This window comes from Oratosquilla oratoria, chromosome 38, assembly GCF_046742065.1.
Source record: "Oratosquilla oratoria isolate Oo_2021 chromosome 38, ASM4674206v1, whole genome shotgun sequence".
NCBI classification, from domain to species: Eukaryota; Metazoa; Arthropoda; class Malacostraca; order Stomatopoda; family Squillidae; genus Oratosquilla; species Oratosquilla oratoria.
The window spans coordinates 15,456,955-15,476,724 of NC_134814.1; the positions used below are offsets into that span (position 1 = coordinate 15,456,955).

The window sequence follows — 19,770 nt, forward strand, 5'->3', positions numbered from 1 at the left end:
CCCACGTTCCTTCATCTCCTGAAGGAGGACCTTGTAATTCCGAACAAGCTCCTCTGATCTCACCCTACCTACATCGTTACTTCCCGTATGAACAATCGTAACGTACATTTTGCCCCCCTTCGTCACCGTGATTCACGCCGGCCTCCCGTCGTTCAGTGACATTATGTCCGGCATCCCTTTCTAAAATTATATTTTGTCCTCCAGTGACATTATATCCTACCGTAATATTTTTTCCTCCACTATAATTACATCCCATCGTGATCTTTTGTCTTCCACTGTCATTACATCCTATCTTGATATTTTGGCCTTCATTGACATTCTGTCCGGTATCCCTTCCTAAAATTATATTTTGTCCTTCACTGACATTATATCCTACCGTGATATTTTCTCCTCCATTATCATTACATCAGTTTGAGCGTACTTGTTTGATTACTTTTATGGTCAAATACCGGTACATGTACTGTTTCATAAACCACACAGGAAAACTTATTTACAGATCGCATCACTATCACGCAGCCCATACCAACCACATAGGCCACGAGAATAACACGACAGCTCCCATGACCGGCGGAGCGGTTCACACGTGCTAATGTTTTGGTACTAGCAATATGACGGCCATGTCCCGCTTGCCCGCATTACTCATGGGGCAGCCCACGGCTCGTATACGCTAACCAGATGTTATACAGGTCAGTGGTCCCCACCCCTTGATCCATCATTGAATTTTAAAAAGAAAAAATACAGCAGATCGCATATGATTTTGAATATCCTGTTGAAAATGATTAGGAACTCATTTTTAGGTATCAATTAATCTAGGTCAGTGTTGACACTTTAGCGGGGTATACAAAAGACATGCATAGGAAATGCGAAGTAGAAAGAAGTTTCTTAAATATCTACATACCGTTAAGGAACATTAATAATAGTATATAAATAAACACATGCAGATAATTTGTATACATCACCACATATACAAATGTATATATTACTAGTTCAAATTCGGTAGAAAAATATGGGTAAATTTAAAAGAAACAAGGTGGAGTCCTAAAGTCACGTGACCAATCTATGAGCTGTCCGAACACCTTCGATTTTCTTTGGTCCATTTATGAGGATTCCAACATTTCTTATATACCGTAAATAGGAATAACTAGCGAAAAGAAATATCATATTTTGCATTGAAAGATATATGTATCCTATCACCATAGGTCTATTTCTGCGTTATTATAGTTATAATTATCCAACTTAAGTCATAATATTGGAATCTAATGCAGCGGTCTACGGACAGGTAACAAAACACACGTACCTGACCTCAAGTTTGGCGTAGGTGCATCCATAAAGGTGCAGCAATAAGAAAGTAAAAATGAGGACTCGAATATTATTAAGTGCTTCTTTTATAAGTGTGGCATTCATCTTCAGCATCAGACAAGGTATTGTCTTTTTATGCACACCTGTTGACAAATGATAGATTGTCATATAGTTAATAACTTGTGTGAAAAAAATTACAAATTGGTTGTCAATGTTATTTTAGGTTGCAAATATTAGTTTTATGTTACATGTATCATTTATGCGGCCAAAAGAGAGGGCAATTGGAAAATGTATGGGTTTTAATTCATAGCAACTGAAAATTTGTCAAGTAAACATTATTAGTGTAATTAATATTCAGAAAGTGTTAAAAGCTTGGTTTGGGTGTGGTTATGCACATCCAAGTCAGAGAAATTGTGAACTAGAATGTTGAACAAGAAGTTTGTCAAAGTTAATAGGCTTTTTATGAATTACAAAAAAAGTGAAATTGAAATACATCATATGATCATGTATGGAGTTGACTTATTTACCCTGAATCATTTTGTTCTATTCCATTATCACACAAACCCATTTTTCACTTCTTTCTTTTTTTGCATTTGAAGTATCTATTTTTTATATTGAATGATTAAGTCAGGTTAAGTTATGTTAGGGTTGGAACTATTGAATATCATAAATTTCATGTTGAACCTGTTGAGCATCACCCTCTGCAACCATTGGCACTTTGGCAGCGTCACCTTCTTTCAACTTCACAATGTTTTTTTTTTTTTTCCATTACTATTCTTATGAACTTGTTTGCTTTTGTTTTATCATTTTTGTATTTTTCAAACAACAGTACAATTATTGTACTGCCTAGAATTTCGCTCATCTCTCCCTTTGATTGTGATTCTTTGGTATTGTAACAATACTAAAGAATCACAATCAAAGGGAGAGATGAGCGAAATTCTAGACAGTGCACCTACATCTTACCAGGACTCTCAATCAAACGAGAAAATAAAGGAGGATCTAGGTAGTACACCAGAAAACCTGAATACCAACCAGATTGACCCAGAACCACCACACTCAGGTGAACACAACACCTTAGACCAATCAAACACAAAGACACAACAAAAGATAGTAACAGAAAACCAAAACAACACTGGTCAGCCACAGGCACAAACAAAAGACCCACACTCATTGGCCTCAGGAAACAAACAAGTAACTTCTATATGTCGTTAGTATAAACGTGGAGTTTGTAACTATGGAATAACAGGCAAAGACTGTTCCCACAGACACCCAAAACCATGCCCCAAACTCTTGACCCATGGGATAAAGGACCAAAAGGGATGCAAATTGGGGAAAAACTGTACCCTATTCCACCCAACCATGTGTAGAAACTCCCTAAGAAACAAAAAATGCCTGACCAGATACTGTAAATTCCTGCATGTCAGGGGCACAAGTCGGAAACCAGAGAACACAGACAACAAGAAAGAGAGGAATTTACATACCAACGCCAGCACACACAGGGGAACAGAATCTCAGATGTAAACACATCACAAACCCTGTGGATCGGACCCAGCACCCTTAAGCAATGTTCTAGGGTCTGAAAAGACACAAAGTGCCCAAGAACACAGCCCTAGATCTACTGACCAAAACCATACAAGCACAGGGAACACTCTTGACCAACTACATGGAAGATTGTGGTACTCCCCAAGGCAGGCGTAGCTCCTCTTGGGGATCGGTGCCACCTGCGTAGAGCTGATGGCCAGGGGTGGTTGCTGCTGTTTGGCCCCCAACTCTTGGGGTTGGGAGGTGGTCCCACGATGTAGACACTGCCCAGGATGTAACACTTCACCCCATACCATACAACACATAATGGAAGACTGCATTATACACAATCATGCACGCAAACAACACAACATACACTCTATAAAGGATTTGTGGGAAAACCCAGTTTCGGCTGTAGCATTCCTTGGGGAGACGGGACTGCTCAGACAGACAGTCTAGGGAACGACAACAACAACAACAACTACATGGAAGAGAGGAAACCAACAGGGTACATACCACTGCCACCTCCGCAGACAGCAATACTACCCAGCCAACAATTTCCCTGGCTCACAACGGCACAAACAAATACACACTAGAAAACATCATGGGTAACATACAAGGCCTCTACCCTAAAACTAACCAAAGTAAAGTTCCTTTCATCAAAGAACTAACAGTGCTAGAGGACCCCCTGTTTGTTGCCCTGATTGAAACACACTTGAGGAAGGAGGTGAAAGATGCAGAAATAGCAATGGGGCAATATACCCCATATAGAGTTGATAGAGAAGGGAGAATGCATGGAGGTGTTATCATATATGTAAGGAATACCCACACCTCAGACACAAAGATCCTCCTTACACACACACACAGTCAGGTTGAACTCATAGCTCTACATATAAACACACTCAACCTTATTGTCATTAACTGCTATTGCTCACCCCAGTGTGACACTAAAAAATTCAGAAGAGGGATAGAAAAGATAGACCTCCTACTAGATAGTCTGCAAACACCAATGCCTGACATCATCCTGTGTGGGGATTTTAATCTACCATTTATACAATGGCCAGAAGGTACCATATCAGGAAGAACAATAGAGGACCAAGTCCAAGCCAGACTCCTGCTGGACTTAACTGACAGGGCATTTCTCACACAGATGGTAACCAAGCCAACAAGGATAAATAATATCCTCGACCCTTTCTTCACCAACAATCAGGACATTCTCAGCAACTACCATGTAGAAGAAACAACGCTCACTGACCACAACCTCATCACGGTGAACACCACCTACATGTAAACAGGGAATGTACAAAGTACACCAACCCCATCGGAGGATACTCACCTTGGGCACTTCAGTTTCCACAGCGACTCCATAAAGTGGGAAGAGGTCAATGCTAGTCTTGGTAAGGTAAATTGGGACCAGATCATGGAAGGGAATAGTCCAGATGACACGTTCCAGGCCCTAATAAAAACTTTACTAGAAATCTGCAATAACCACATCCCACTAAAACGAAACAAAAGACCAACAAACCACCATACCGAGAGACAGAAGAATCCTGATGAAGAAAAGAAGGTCCTTAATTAAACAACTGATTAAAAGAAAAAGTGAAGAAAAGGAGTGCCGAATCAGGACCAAAATAGCTGAAGTCGAACAACAAATAAGAGTATCCCATGAAGCACAAAGGAGAAACGATGAAAGTCGGGCGATAACAAACATTAAACAAAACCCGAAATACTTCTACAGCTATTGCAAGAGGTACATAAAGACAAAAACCCAGATTGGCCCCCTAAAAACAGACAGGGGAACACTAACAAAAGATCCGGAAGAAACATGCGAAGTGTTGAGGCAACAGTACAACAGTGTATTCAGTACACCAAGAGCGTCCAAAGTTGTCAGCAACCCAGCAACATTCTTTGAAACGGATAACTCCCAGTCACCACAGCTCACAGACATTCTGTTCACAAAGAACGACATAAAGAACAGCATAAAAGAGCTCAAATCAAACTCGGCCGCTGGACCAGACGGAGTGCCAGCCATCATGCTCCTAAAATGCAGAGAAACCCTAGCACAACCCATAAGTATGTTATGGAGATCCTCTCTGGACAAAGGAGTGGTCCCGGCACTCCTCAAAAAAGCCACTATAAGCCCCATCTACAAAGGAGGGGACAGGAGCCTCCCACAAAATTACAGACCAGTGGCACTTACATCTCATATCACCAAAGTGTTGAGAAATGTGTGCGGGATAAAGTCACCAAGTATATGGAAGACAACAACTTCCTAAACGAAACCCAACAATGGTTAGAAAAGGGCGCTCCTGTCTATCAAAGCTACTGGATCATTACGACTGGCTACACAACCTGGCGGAAGGAAGAAATGTAGATGTGGTCTTCCTTGACTTCGCCAAGGCATTTGATAAGGTTGATCATGGCATCCTCCTCCATAAAATCAGATCCTTAGGAATTGGAGGGAAACTGGGAAACTGGCTATCCAGTTTCCTCACTGGGAGGACACAGACAGTGGCAGTGGATGGCTGCAAATCTGTAGAGGCCGCAGTAAGTAGCAAAGTGCCGCAAGGTTCAGTTCTGGGTCCACTCCTATTCCTCATCCACCTGGGTGACATCGACAAATACATAGGCTCCTCAGTTCTCACCTCTTTTGCTGATGACACAAACATCAGCCACATAGTGACCAGCCAAGAGGACGTAAACCACCTACAAGAGGACCTCAACAAGGTGTACACCTGGGCTGCAGAAAACAACATGCAGTTTAATGAGGGAAAATTCGAAATGCTGAGATGTGGTCCATACCAAGACATCAAGCGGGAAACTGCTCTGCACACTGAGGGAGACTTAGTCATCCCCCCAAAGATGCATGTAAAATGCCTGGGAGTCCACCTCAGCGACGACGCCAGCTTTCATCATCACATTGATGAAACAATAAAGAAAGCCAAGGGAATGGCAAGCTGGGTACTCCGTACTTTCTCATCAAGGGAACCACAGGTTATAATAACCCTATGGAAGGCCCTAGTCCAACCCACACTAGACTACTGCAGTCAATTGTGGTCACCCCATAAAAGAGGGGAAATCCAGCGACTGGAAGCAGTTCAAAGAAGCTTCACCCGGCAGATCCAGGGGATGAGGGAACTAAACTACTGGGACCGCCTCAAGGAACTCAATCTATTCTCCCAACAAAGGAGGAGGGACCGGTACAGGGCCATCTACCTGTGGAAGATCCTGGAAAAGCAAACACCAGACCCCACAAACTCCTCTACACTGCACTCACAATACAATAAACAAACAGGGCGGAAGTGCAAAAGAAGAACCCTTCCAACCAGAGCCCCTGAGCAAATCAAGACTTTACTTGCTACCAGCCTGGGGCATGAAGGACCAAGGATCTTCAATGCACTCCCTAAACAAGTAAGAGACATAACAGGCTGCACGGTGGACACATTTAAGGCTGGCCTGGACAGATACTTAACATCATCCTTACCTGATGAACCACCGGTACCAGGCTATACAGACATCTGTTGGGCAGCCTCAAACTCCATCCCGGATCAAGTGGACCTACTAACTAGGGACACCAAAATCGGATTCAGCAGCGGATCACCGTGACTGTGAGTGATCAACCTCAGAACAACACCAAGTAAACCAAGTAATTTGTCTATTTTGACATAAATATACATATTTAGTCAATGTTGGAATAATGAACAAATTAAGGAAAAGAAAAAAATTACTTGATTTTCTTTTATTTAAAAAAGTTAAATTCAACAATGACAAGAAAATGGAGAAAAGGACACACACACACATGAAAAATCCAGAAAAACGACAGTAATTGTCCCTTTTTGTAGTTATCTCCAGGAAATATAGAAATATAATTCTACTCGTATGATGAACACTCACCGCGTACTGAAAATGTTTCTTTGCTATCTTCTAGCGAGCCAGCAAAAGCTGCCACAAACTTCAAGATGCACTCAAAATGTAGTCAGATGATGTTCCTATAATTTTCTATACATATAAAAGTGATATGAAGTCGGAGACAGCTTGAAAGGAATTTTTAAAGTTGAGAATGGTCTATCCCGTTGAGCATAATTGTGGAAAGAAATTGGAAAACTGCATAAGCAGTAGCAGATGCTTAACAAGTTAATATCCATGTTTGTGTGATTCTAAATTTTACTGATGATTTACCATTATGTTTACACTTCTTTTTCAATTATGGTATTCATTTTTGTCATTATTTCCACAGAGATCCACCACATGCCTCGTCACCTTGTCAGTTCTGCTAACTTTTCTGAAACTATAATCCTCTTGTAAATTTAGTTTTGAGAGACCACAACATGACATGCTACCTATATACTCTGTGTATATGGACTTTGTCAGTGTGTGAGGAAGGGGTACTTGGTGTTGTTGTTGCTTTGTTAGAATTTGCACACACCACTAGTGTATAATGGAACTCTCCACTTAATTTGGTTGACTTACATTTGTTGTTTTGCAAGTTAGAATCTTATTTTACTGCTGTAGATGTATGATGAGGGTATTGAGTGAACGTTTGTGGACACATGCTGTCTTATAAACACAACAGTGGTACACATCTGCTGAAGTGTGAAATAATTTCTAATCTTAAGAGAATTGCTGCATGGCTCATCCTTGGGGGCACCATTAAAGTCGTGTATTGACTGTTTGAAATGTATGAAGTCAGTACCCAATACAGGGGCACTTGTATTCTCCATTTTTTTTTTTCATTCTTAAGAGAATAATTTTGTTACAGCTTATGCTATCAAATGCTGGCACTGCACTAGCAACCTAGATCCAGCCTGTGGGAACCCTTTTGACAACACAACTGCCAAACAGATGGACTGTGATTCTATTCCGGGCCTTCCTCACTTGAGAGGAGCAAGGGCAACCATGTGTCGGAAAATTAGGATGAAAAGTAGGTTCTTGTAGTTTTGTATGTTTTGTGATATATTACTGAAGTGGTCAAGATTTAGAAAATAGGCCAAAATTCCCCAGGTATTTTTTTGCCAATATGAATTAATATATACCAACTATACATGGATTAACCCCTTCCATACGGTGCCACACACGTAGGCGTCATGAGGAGCAAGTGGATTCGCAACGCTGCCATATCGGCGTCTTGATTATATTTATTGTAGTCGCCCCTGTGTTTTTACATTCTCCCAAATGCACCCTGAATCCCATTCTCTGTGGTTTTCAAAATTCGCGGGTGAAAGAGAGAACGATCGATATAAGCAGTGACTATATTTTATGATGCGAGTATTATTACGACATGTCATACGGCTGGCATTGGCTGCTGCCCGCGAGATTTAAGTCCCGTACCGAAGTGGCAGTTTTCTAGGACACATTGCTGCTTAACCCCTTCAATACAGGCCAAAATCTCGTGGGCAGCATTAGCTGCCAGACGTGCGATGTTGCGTCATAATACTCGCATTATAAAAAATAAAGTTACTGCTGTATTCCTCGTTCTCTTACACCCGTGAATTTTGATAACCATAGAAAATATGATGAAGCCAGTTTACAGAGTATGGGGGTCACGCAGATACAACTACAATATATATAATCAAGACGCTGACATCGGCATCCTCGCTTATCCACTTGCTCCTCATGATACCTACGTAGGCGTCATCGTATCGAAGAGGTTAATGAGATGCAAAAACTAAAAGAGTGGATGTAAAGTGGAGAAAGAAGAGAAGAGAGGGTGTTGAAAGTGAGAGGTGAGTAAGGAGGAAAAGAAAGAATACCAAGTGAATTTAAGAGAGCTTGTGAAAGTGTTGTGAAAGGAACAGGAAATGGGAGTGTGAATGCTAAAGTGTGCAAAGGCTGGTGTTTGGGATAAGGGCGGGTATAGAAGGAAAGGCAGTAAATGATGGAATGGAGATATGAAGGTAGAAAAGAGGCAAGCAGTTGAGCAATTTTTGCAAAGAAGAAACAAGATAATATATGAGAACTATGCAAGGTAAAGGAAGCTAAGCAAAGAACAGATAGGAGGTGGGTTGGATATTAAATGATGTAATGAAGATATGGTGGCAGAAAAGAGGCAAGCAATTGAGCAATTGTTGCAAAGAAGAAATAAGAAAATATATGAGAAGTATGCAAGGTAAAGGAAGCTAAGAGAAGAACAGATAGGAGGTGGGGTGGGTATTGAATTATCTATCCATATACCGAGGGCTTTTTCCCACTTACCTGGGCGATAGCCACCCACTCCCACCACCCCTTCCTTCCTCTCATCTTAGTGTTTAGATATGAAAAGACTAAATATATATATTTAAGGAAAGGGATGTTACCTGATGTTTATATGGAAGGTGACTCCCCTTCCAAACAGTAACATCAACATCCCTCCTCCTCCTCTCCACCTTCCACTTATGCCATCAGCTCACCTCAGTACAGGTAAAGTGCAGTTAAATTTTTATTTATTTCATGTACAGTACTGTATATTTATTGTTTTTCATAGTTTTTATGTATTTTATGCTTAAAATATTATTACAAAGGTTTAAATAAGCAATCATCTGTGGGTCTGGAATGGATTAATCCAATTTACATTATATCTTATAGGAAAAAATGATTCGCCAATCGTACAAATCGCCATTCGAACAGCCTCCTGGAATGGATTGTGTACGAATAGCAAGGTTCCACTGTACTTGCATTATAGAATATAAAGTCACTGCTGTATTACTCGTTTTCTTTTACTCTGAGTAATAATAAATTCGAAAAACAAGATCAAACCAGTTCACAGAATCCGGGGGTTACTCATGTACAACTACAAGAAATATGCTGGGAAGATATGACAGTGAAAGGGGGAGAGAAACACTGGGGCAATGTACTCCTTGACTTGACCATTGAATACACAATGACCCAGTGGATTAGAGAAAATACTAGATATAGAGGAAATGAAGAACCCTCAATATTGGACTTAATACTTGAACCTGAGATAATCGATAATATTATTTACAAAACTCCGATAGGAAAAAGTGACCATGTACTAATAGAAATGGAATTGAAAGAACAACCAGACCAAAGCAAAAATGTTAAACATAGAATAGGAAGACCTATGTATAACAAAACAAACTTTGAGAAACTTAAAACATTCTTTCGCAATGCAAACTGGGAAAAATTCCAAAACGAAGATACAGGGATAGAAGAAAAATGGAACATACTAAAAGAAATTTATAATGAAGGAGTGGACAAATTTGTACCACAACAAAAAATGGAAAAGGCATACATAAAGAACTGGTACAACAAAAGATGTAGTGAAGCAAAGGAAAAAAGGGACAAAGCTTGGAAAAAATGGAAAAGAGATAAGAAACAAAGCAAATGGCAAACATACATCAAACTAAGAAACGAATATGTAAAAATATGCAGAGATGAAAAGAGAAATTATGAAAAAAAGATAATAGACAAATGTAAAGAAGAACCCAAACTATTTTACAAATATGTAAATGGAAAACTGAAAAACAAACAAGAAATAGAAAAACTGCGCCAAGATAAAAGGAATTTACAGAAGAACTGGAAATGGCTGAAATAATGAACCACTTCAGATCAGTATTCACAATGGAAAACTCGCCTAACAGTGAAGTTAGAGAGAGAGAATTATCCCCAGCAATGAAAGAAATAAACGTAACACAAAAAGAAATCAGTGATCAAATTAAAACCCTGGATGGCAGAAAATCACATGGCCCAGACGGAATAGCAAACTGGATACTGAAAGAATGCATGGAAGAATTAACTGACAAAATATATGATATAATTAAATCATCACTTAAAGAAGGAAAAGTACCATTGGACTGGAAAAAAGCAAACATTGTACCAATTTATAAGGGAGGTGATAAGGAAGATCCATCTAACTACAGACTGGTCTCACTAACAAGCACAATAGCAAAAATTTGCGAAAGATTGACCAAAAACAGATGGGTTAAGTACCTGGAAGAAAAATCTATACTGAACCCAAATCAATTTGGATTTAGACAAGGGAGATCCTGTACAACAAATCTGATTTGCTTTTACTCAAGATTAGTAGACATAATAGAAGAAAGAGATGGATGGGCAGACTGCTTTTCTGGACCTGCAAAAGGCATTCGATAAGGTACCTCATAGGAAACTAATAAATAAGATAGAGTCAAAAGGTGGCATCAGAGGAAAATTATTGGAATGGATGAAAGACTTTCTGATTGGGAGGAAAATGAGAGTTGTAATTAGAGAAAAATTCTCCAACTGGGAAGAAGTAAAAAGCGGGGTCCCGCAAGGATCAGTACTGGCCCCGATCATGTTCGCTGTATACATTAATGACATGAATGAAGGCGTGGAGTGCTATATAATTTTTTTTGCAGATGATGCAAAATTACTTAAGAAGGTAAAAACGGAAGAGGACTGCAACTCATTGCAACAAGATCTGGACACAATATGGAATTGGACTCAAAAGTGGGAAGTAAAATTCAATATTAAGAAATCATGTGTCTTGCGACACTGCTTCTGACCTAGGGCGGTGGGCGGGATGCAGGGATGACCCGTCATCCAGGAGGTGCTCAGATGAGAGGAAGGGTGGGAGGGGTGTGGAGTGTATTTGGGGATGAAATGGGTGGGAGTGTTTTTATGTCTTTCCCTTTTTGGCTACCTCCCTTGGAAGGGGGAAAAAGCCTTGGTATATGTATGTATGTATAATGGAATTTGGAAAGAGTAAAAATAGAATATCAAAAGATTACAGAATTGGGGAAAAAAAAGGAATAAAACAAACTATGAAAAAGATCATGGAGTGATGATTGGAAAGGACATGAAACCAGATAAGCATATAAACAAGATGTTTGGAGAAACCTACAACTTATTGAGAGCAATCAAAGTGGCATTTACCTATATGGACGAAGAAATGATAAGGAAAATACTTACTACCCTAATAAGACCAAAACTCGAGTATGCAGCATCACTTTGGACACCCAGTACCAAAAAGAATATTAAGAAACTAGAAAGATTACAAAGAGCGACAACAAAACTAGCACCGACACTCGCCGAACTAACATATGAGCAAAGACTATCCAAATTGAACCTACCAAATGTGGAACAAAGAAGAGAAAGAGGAGATTTGCTAACTATCTACAGAATAATGAAAGGAATGGAAGTTTTAGACAGGAACGACCTATTAATGTGGGACAACGGTAAAACAAGAGGACATGGAAAAAAATTGAAAAAGGATAGTTATAGAAAAAACTTGAAAAGGAACAGTTTCCCACACAGAGCGATAAATACATGGAACAAATTAGACAACAAAACAGTATGTGCTAACACTATACAAGATTTTAAGATAAAACTTGATGCGGAGAGATACAAAGACGGGTCACCACGAGCATAGCTCCCCTCCCGTATATTACAACTAGGTAAATACAAAAATAATATAATCAAGATGTTGACGCCAGCATCCTCATGTACCCACTCAGGCCTTGTGACGCCTATGTAGGGGTCATTGTACTGAATAATAATAATAATAATAAATTTATTTGGCAAAGAATCAATATACATGAAGTGCAAATTATGACAAGAACACATGGTTCGAAATAATTATTGCAAATTGCTGAGTATTACATAAAAAAGCATGTACGCTCATTTCCATTGTGGTCCTCAACAACACACACCATTCACACTACATCTCACAAGCAGCATTAACAGAGCACAAAAACTATAGCAGCAGCATACTACTTAAACATTTACTACAACCTATCATATAAACACGTTCATACCTAGACAATTAACAAACCCTTCAAGAAAAACCCACTAAACTCAAGATTCCAACAACAAAGCCCAGATATAAGTTCCTCAGACAAAACCCTACCAAACCAGACAAGAACCACACTAGCATACCTGCACTCAGGACAGCATCCATCATGAAGATAGTACATACATATACCAAAGGCTTTTTACCTCTTATGAGGGAGGCAGCCAAAAAACAAAGGCATAAAAACCACTCCCACCCATTCCATCCCCATATACTCCACTCCCTTCCACCCCCTCCCTCCCTCTTATCTTGGCTCCTCCTGGATGACGGGTCATCCCTGCATCTCACCCACTGTCCTGGGTCAGAAGCAGTGTCGTAAGACACAGCACATCCACAGCAAGGCCACTTCATTAAATCAGCAAAACCCCCTCTCCATGCCCTCATGCAGAAATGGAAAAGACAGGGAGAAATCCCTTCAGGCTGCATCATATTATTTCTCATACATACTCCCTCACTCCCCATCCCCCACCCACTCCCTTTCATGCACCTCAGCATCATCCATACACAACCAAGATGGTACCAACATAGAATAGACTAAGGCACAGATTCAAACTACTCCAGATGTATTTACTGCACAGAAGACAAAGAACACCTCATAATGTAATGCCCTACGCTAACAATCCCTAGACAACAATGCAGTATCTCTTCTAAGTTCTCTGAGGAAACTGTAGTTGGTTTACTGGAGGCCACAGGTCTTTTGCAAGAAAGACCAGGGACAAAGGATTGATTAATTGATACTGCCTGAAGCCTATATTGTAGGACCACCATTTACTTGCTCTCATCATTAGTTCTTTTAGATGAAAGAGTATTGGGATGGTTTGGACACATGAAAGAATGAGAGAAGAAAGATCAGTAAAAGAAGTGTGAAAAGCAGAGGTAGATGGAGTGAACATGAGGGGACAGCCAAGGATGAGATGGATGGGTGGGTTAAAAGGGGCATTGGGAAAGGGGAATGTCTGGTGAGAAAGGAAGGGAGAAGGTAGAAGATGGGGTTGAGTGGAGAATGGTTGTGTATGAATTATACTGTGATGCATGGAAGGGAATGGGGGTTAGGAAGGGGTTACCATGTATTTCCGTGTATAAGACGAAGTACAAAATTAGAGCAAATTTTTATGAATTTATCTCATATTGGTAGTATAAGACAACTGCTAATTTACAAAAGCATCAGTGTATCAAACCTACCGTACAAAAAGAATTGTTTTGATTACGTTTATCAGCTGTTTTTTCCGCTTTTTCTCTTTTCTTTCTCATTACTTAACTGTATCCTTATACCAGATAAATTACTTACTGTATCCTTATAAATTCAAAATAAGTGAAATAACAAAGCAAATCATGTATCATGATTTTCTGAGAACACACGTCAACTAACTAACCAAAATTATTTGTTTACGCTCCTGGTTCAACTACTGTAACATTGATAAATAAATGTTTTATGTACTATAATCCAAAATTGTTATTTTCAGTCTTAACCCCTTCCATACGGTGCAGCATACATAGGCGTCATGAGGAGCAAGTGGATACGCGAGGTTGCCATATCAGCATCTTGATTATATTTATTGTAGTTGCCCCTCCGTAATGACATACTCTCTAAACTGTCTGTAATCACATTTTCTATGGTTATCAAAATTCACGGGTGAAAGAGAGAACGATCAATATAAGCGGTGACTATATTTTATGATGCGAGTATAATTACGACACATTGTACGGCTGGCATCGGCTGCTGCCCGCGAGATTTAAGGCCTGTACTGAAGAGGTTAAAAATTACTGAAAAGTTAGCGAAAGAAAAAGGTTGCTTTGAACGCAACCAGTGCTCGATGTATACATTTTTTTCAGCTGTGTTAAATGTGTTTACATAGAGTAGTTAAAAGTACCATAATTTCATTAATATAGAATTATTCCTCGAATTTAATAACAATTGCCATTTACTATAAAGATATGCCAATAATATATAAGGTAAATATGGTTTAATTACCTTTATTACCAGTTCTTATCATAATGTGAATAATTTTCTGTGTATCGGTGGTTATCGGCAGGCGTAATTCAAGGTCTGATTTTTATAATGGTAGTATAAGACGACCCCCAATTTTAAGGGGTGAATTTTTGGATTTTAGGGTCGTCTTATACGTGGAAATATACGGTATGTGTGAATGATATTTTGACACAGCCTGAAAGGATTTTTCCCCATCTTCAATGTTACAGCATGAGGGGATGGAAAGGGGGGACACCAATTAAATGAAGTGGCCTTGCTGTATCTTGCAGCATTGTTTCTGACCCAGGGCAATGGGTGAGATGCAGGGATAATTCAACATTCAGGAGCAAAAATGAGAGGGAGTGAGGGAAGGGTGATGAATGGAGGTGGAATGGGTGGGAATGGTATTATGCCTGACTTTGGCTACCTCCCGTGTAAAGGGGAAAAAAAGCCCTTGGTATATGTTTATTTGTATTTATTATTAGTTCCATCATATAGGCAATAGTGATAAATGTTCTCATATTTTGTTTGTTCATAATATCCTGTAATTTTTAGTCAGAGTGGGAAAAAATTAGATTCTATTAGAACTTTTAAGGGATAAAACATTCATGGAACGTCATTGTCCATTGGAGTCGTTACCCTTATATACCATAAGCATAATAACCACATTCCCCAAGTATACTCTAGGGAAATATTCATCATATACTTTGTCTCCCCCAGATTATGGATGGTTTACCATTTGTTTGGCAAATAAGTTTTTCTAAATTGATTCATTTATTTTCCAGTTAACGGCCACTGGCGGTACAAGCGTGACTGTGCCAGGCTGGGAGAGTCTGGTGTTGGAGGTGATGATCGCTACTGCATCTACCGGTCTGGTACATACAATATTCACATGGAATACTGTACTTGCAATGATAGGCCTCTCTGTAATAGAGGGCCAAAGGCAGGAGGGGGAAATGGAGGGGGTCTGTTGATGCTAATTGGATCTGCACTAGGTTTAATAAACAGGTGGATGTTGCTCTAATGATTTTGGATTTTGTGGCCTTTATTATGAGTCTCAGATACATAGCTTTATTTGATGTATAGATGTTTTTAGTTGCTAAGACTTGGCTAGAAGGTACACCTTGCTTGCCATGGCCTCAGCAGTTTAGTGTGGTTAGATGGTTGACAAGAAGCATAAACTTTACAAGTAAGCAATGAATCTCACAACAGCCACTGTAAATAGAAGTGAAGTGACATTTTAGAAGGACAGCAGCGATATGAAGTACTTTTTTTTTTTTATAAGATTATTTTTTATAATATTTGAGTACAGTATTGGTGCATTAGAATAACAGCAACATCATACCTTGCAAGCTGTAGAGACTGTTTTATTTATTGAACATTACTGTCTGAAGTCACAGGCAGGAAATTACACTTTGGTCTAGTGTTAAAACTATGAAACTGCTGAGAAGTTAACAAAGGCAGTTATGTGAAGCTGAAGACTTCTTTGTGTACCAACTAAGACGAAGAAGACAGCATTATATTTTGGCATTACTATCCAAAGATGAAGAATTCTTTGTTGACTCGCATGGAAGAGAAGGGTGATTTATTTATTAGGCATTACCATGTATAATTCTTCTTGATTTTAACATAAAGTGTGACTTTGGCACAAATGCATTCCATTTTACTGGTTTTAAGATGGAGATAATTTGCGTTATAGATTATAAATGGTTTGTTAAAATAAATGAAGCGTAGGCTGCTACAATAAATAGTTAAGTTGTATTAATATTTTTGTATGAAATTTGTTAACATTGGCTCACATTTTTGACAGCTCTTTTTACCATTTAGTATTTATGTCCGTAATTTTGAGCTCAATCTGGAATCTGGGATGTGATTAAACATTGATGTAAGAGATGTTGGACTTAAAATCCCATCTCAACCCAGATTTTTTTTGGTAGATTTTTCTGCAAGGTGTTTATTTCTTTTTCTTTCCTGATGATTATCCTGGTATAGAAATAGCAGAATAAGGTCACCAGCCAAATTACCTTTAGAACATTGCATATGTTAATGTGCACAAGGAATTCACAAGTAACTTTATATTAGAAGTTTATATTTTTGCATCAAAGGCTTCTTGCATTCCAAAGTAGACTTAAGTAGATTTAATCAAAATGTTATACTGTAAATTAATCCACTGCCAACAATCCGTCCAGAAGATCTGCCTTGCATATGTGATCAACTGAATGTAGGTGGATATTCTATCAAAAAGTTTTGAGGTACAACACATACATTTTTACTTATACCAAAAGGTCCTCTCCTCTTTATAAGGGCGATGGCTGACTCCAAGCATATGCCCATCCTACCGTCCAAAAAGCCATTCATAGTACTTTCCCTCTTAGCTCCTCATGGATGCCAGGAAAATGAGAGAAGAATGATAGGGCTATTGAAGAAGAGGAGATGTAAAGAATATTGAAAAGGTTCAACACAGATAAAGGAGAGTGTCTGGTTGTTGTACCACTGTAGATGAAAGTGTCCTTTCCAGGTTGATTTTAGTCTGAAGTGGGCTTAGAATAATCGTGTCAACCATAAACTACTTGATCCATCCCCTCCTCCCACTCCTACCTACGTTCCATTTACTGCAATGTGACTTAGGTATAGCGGAAAAAATTGTAACTGAATTTGTATTGTCATAGTGAAAACCAACTAGTGATTCAAGACATGACAAACCGTACAGCATGACACAAAGGTCTTTCCATGCCTTGTGCTCAGTGTGATATCTATCAGGCTGGCAAGTACCATGTCTGTTTTAACCTTTCAACTGTAGGTAAGGTTGCCTTCAGCTAGATAAATTAACATTACAACAGCGAGATTTAATTGAAATAATTTCACACCATGAATAATGGCAGTTTGGGTCTCCCTAGATTCTTCACTGACATGATTGTAAGGTGACTAAGAAGGATATGAAGCTGAATAGAATCTTCCATTGACATGTCTGATATTACATTGGGATGTGGTCTGGGTACTGAAAGGAGGAATGGGGTTTCAACTTGGTGTTGGACACAAGGTGACAGAATAAGTTTGTTTTGTGTACAACTTGAATTATGGCTGTATTTAGTTAACATGATCATGTCTCAATAACAGTGGCATTAACTCAATGCTTGGCTGCTTTACCTGTTAAGTTGGATTCATTGGTATCCTATTTAGTGAAATTTATTTTTTGACGAAATATTGTGACAGATTTCTTCTTTAACCACTTCACTCCGGGCCAAAATCTCGCGGGCAGCATTAGCTGCCAGACATACGATGTTGCGTCATAGTACTCGCATCATAAAAAATAGTCACCGCTTATATCGATCGTTCTCTCTTTCACTTGTGAATTTTGATAACCATAGAAAATGTGATGAAGCCAGTTTAGAGAGTGTGTCAGTTATGTAGGGACAACTACAATAAATATAATCAAGACGCCGATATGGCAGCCTCGCGTATCCACTTGCTCCCCATGCCGCCTATGTAGGTGGCACCATATGGAAGGGGTTAATGTGCTTATATACAAGGAATGACCACCTTGACTGGAGAAAGGTAGATGTCTAATACTGCGTTGATATTTGCCCTCATTGAATTATTGTTTTAGTTTTATTCCTGTTTTGGCATGGCAATAATCAAAAACTTCAATAAAGCATGATTTAGATGTGATGGAAATCATATGGAAACCACACATTCCATGCTTCTCAGGTATATAATTCTTTCACTCAGCTCCAAAGCTCCATAAAATAGGATTTGATAGTGAAATTATTTTGAAATTTAGGAGTTTTTCAAATAAATGTTTTCTGTATAGATTTGAAATTATATTTTGGAATTAGTCCTCTTACTGGAAGTGAACATCTTTGGAATAATATGTAACTACTAATAACTGTATAATGAATCTTGGTAACTGTTTATGAATTGTTTATGGAATACTGTGAGGATGAAACTTCACTGTATGAAACCATGTTAAAGAAGAAACTACGGCCTTAATAATTGTTTCGTATTGTATCCTTATAAAGGTAGTCCTATTTAATTTTGTTGAATTGTATTTTTATATTGCAGTACAACAACTACTACCACCATTGATACATATACAAACTGCCTTTTCCTCCTTACAAGGGAGGTATTCAAAGTCAAAGGCATAAATCCACTTCCACCCATTTCATCCCCACGTTCCACTCCCATTCACCCCCCCCCCCTCCCTCCTTCTTTTCTTGGCTCCTGGATGACTATCATTGATGGTTGTAATATATCATACCTGGAAAGGTAGGCCAACTTCACTCTACTGAATTGTATTAAAGAAAGTATTTTTTGTGGTTGTAAATAAACTATTGACCTTTTGATAAGAGGCTCCTTGTCCTTGAGGTGATTCTTTGTTGAGAACTACATACTTAAGGGATGTCAGTGACAGATATCTGCTTGTGGTGGTTATGATAGATGGACAGAGGAACAAAAACATGTTCAAGACAGACCACAAACTATTTCTGGCTAGACTACACAAACAGCTGGGGAATGGGCTAGACCTTTCTCCCTGATGAAAGGGCAACTGTTGGCTACCTTACTACTGTACCTCCTCGTGGTGGCCCCTGGAGTCAAGTGCCACTATATAAGTTTATGTTAAGTGTAAGGTAGCAAGTGATACTGGCAGTATATTCATACATATATATATACCAAGGCTTTTTCCCCCTTACAAGGGGGGTAGCCAAAACGAAAAAGGTACAAAACCATTCTCACCCATTCCATCCCCAAATGCAGTACTACCTCATTAACAGACGTTAATTAGCTGTGTTTGCGGTGTTTTCGCTGTGTTTTTGGTGCTGTGCAATCACTATGCCACCCAAAAACCACTCCAAATCAATGGATTATTCACATCAATGAACACCGTTACCCCCCTTTTAGTCCGTTAATGAGAGGTACTGTACACTCCACCCTCACTCAAAAAAAAAATTAAGTTTTGACAGGGACATTGCTCACACCAGACAACCATGAATGATAAAAAAAAAAGTCCTATATTAACCTCTTCACTGCGGGGCACATTGCACGTCTGGCAGCCTTAGCTGCCAGGCGTGCAATGTTGCATCATAATAATCACATTATAAAAAATAAAGTTGCTGTCCAATCGCTCGTTCTCTTTCACCTGTGAATTTTGATAACCATAGAAAATATGATGAAGCCAGTTTAGAGAGAATGAGGGTCATGCAGGTACGACTACTAT

At 39.1% G+C, this 19,770-nt stretch overlaps 1 protein-coding gene across 1 annotated transcript; it reads left to right on the forward strand.

Moving 5' to 3' along the window:
- The first annotated feature begins 1,243 nt into the window (after positions 1-1,243).
- On the forward strand, positions 1,244-19,097 carry LOC143019974 (UPAR/Ly6 domain-containing protein crok-like). The gene is made up of 3 exons (XM_076176037.1): positions 1,244-1,421; positions 7,580-7,741; positions 15,341-19,097. Exons 1-3 carry the CDS (start codon positions 1,355-1,357, stop codon positions 15,577-15,579), a joined length of 468 nt encoding a protein of 155 aa, XP_076032152.1. The 5' UTR covers positions 1,244-1,354; the 3' UTR covers positions 15,580-19,097.
- The last annotated feature ends 673 nt before the right edge of the window (positions 19,098-19,770 follow it).

Bases quoted from the DNA above. Each gene is read 5' to 3' on its own strand.
- LOC143019974 (XM_076176037.1), top strand. From the start codon at position 1,355: ATGAGGACTCGAATATTATTAAGTGCTTCTTTTATAAGTGTGGCATTC. The intron at 1,422-7,579 runs GTATTGTCTTTT...ATTTTGTTACAG, and splicing joins CATCTTCAGCATCAGACAAG to CTTATGCTATCAAATGCTGG. The intron at 7,742-15,340 runs GTAGGTTCTTGT...TTTATTTTCCAG, and splicing joins TCGGAAAATTAGGATGAAAA to TTAACGGCCACTGGCGGTAC.